The sequence below is a fragment of the Morone saxatilis genome, unplaced genomic scaffold (assembly GCF_004916995.1).
Source record: "Morone saxatilis isolate NCDOM2014 unplaced genomic scaffold, NCSU_SB_2.0 Contig17, whole genome shotgun sequence".
NCBI classification, from domain to species: domain Eukaryota; kingdom Metazoa; phylum Chordata; class Actinopteri; family Moronidae; genus Morone; species Morone saxatilis.
The window spans coordinates 15,061,726-15,062,356 of NW_023339729.1; the positions used below are offsets into that span (position 1 = coordinate 15,061,726).

A 631-nucleotide genomic window follows, 5' to 3' on the forward strand; every position below is an offset into this window, starting at 1 on the left:
GGTCTGACATTGTACATTACACTAGTAGTTGTTTGTGGCATGAATACCAAACTACTATCTGAGGGCAGTGAGAGTTAGATCCTTGTAGGTGTCTCCTTTGGTGTCATCCAGCTGATTTGCATTTCACTTTCTGCAGAGGTTATAGCTAAATTAAGCACTTTTCTGCCCTCACTCTGCATTAATTAAAAAAAGTTTTTACATGTTCCAGTGCTCATGAAATATACTGTAGGCTATATATTGCATCAAGCTTCTTAGAGAATTATCATCACATACTTGAAAGAGTGGGGGACTTGCATTAAAAGGAGACTGTAGTGCATTTACTCAGTTTGCATCATGTGTATCCATTTCTGAAAAGGTACGTACCAAGCCAGCAGCGTGTGGAGGTGGTCTGGGGTTGTGGGGTCTGGACTCAAAGGTGGAGAGGTCACATAAGCAGCCGCTTTGGCCCAGTTCTTGCTCCAATAGTGAGAACCGTCAGTGGCCAGGCTAGCTGTAATTGGCTCCCCAAAAACTACAGAACCTGGAGGGTAAGGTAGTGGGAGAGTGATGGTCAGGATTTTATAAGGAGATGTTCATAAGCAGTGGAAGTCATTCAAATAGATACAGACACATGAAACAATTGCCTGAACCT

The 631-nt window shown here is 42.9% G+C and overlaps 1 protein-coding gene across 2 annotated transcripts in view; it reads right to left on the bottom strand.

The window, feature by feature from the left end:
* The window catches only part of crmp1 (collapsin response mediator protein 1), an 11,157-nt gene that overhangs the window by 5,522 nt on the left and 5,004 nt on the right, over window positions 1–631 (bottom strand). For both annotated transcript variants that reach the window (XM_035660702.1, XM_035660703.1), the window contains exon 9: window positions 364–561. In XM_035660702.1, the coding sequence (XP_035516595.1) occupies window positions 364–561 (198 nt within the window). The remainder of the gene's footprint in view (window positions 1–363; window positions 562–631) is intronic.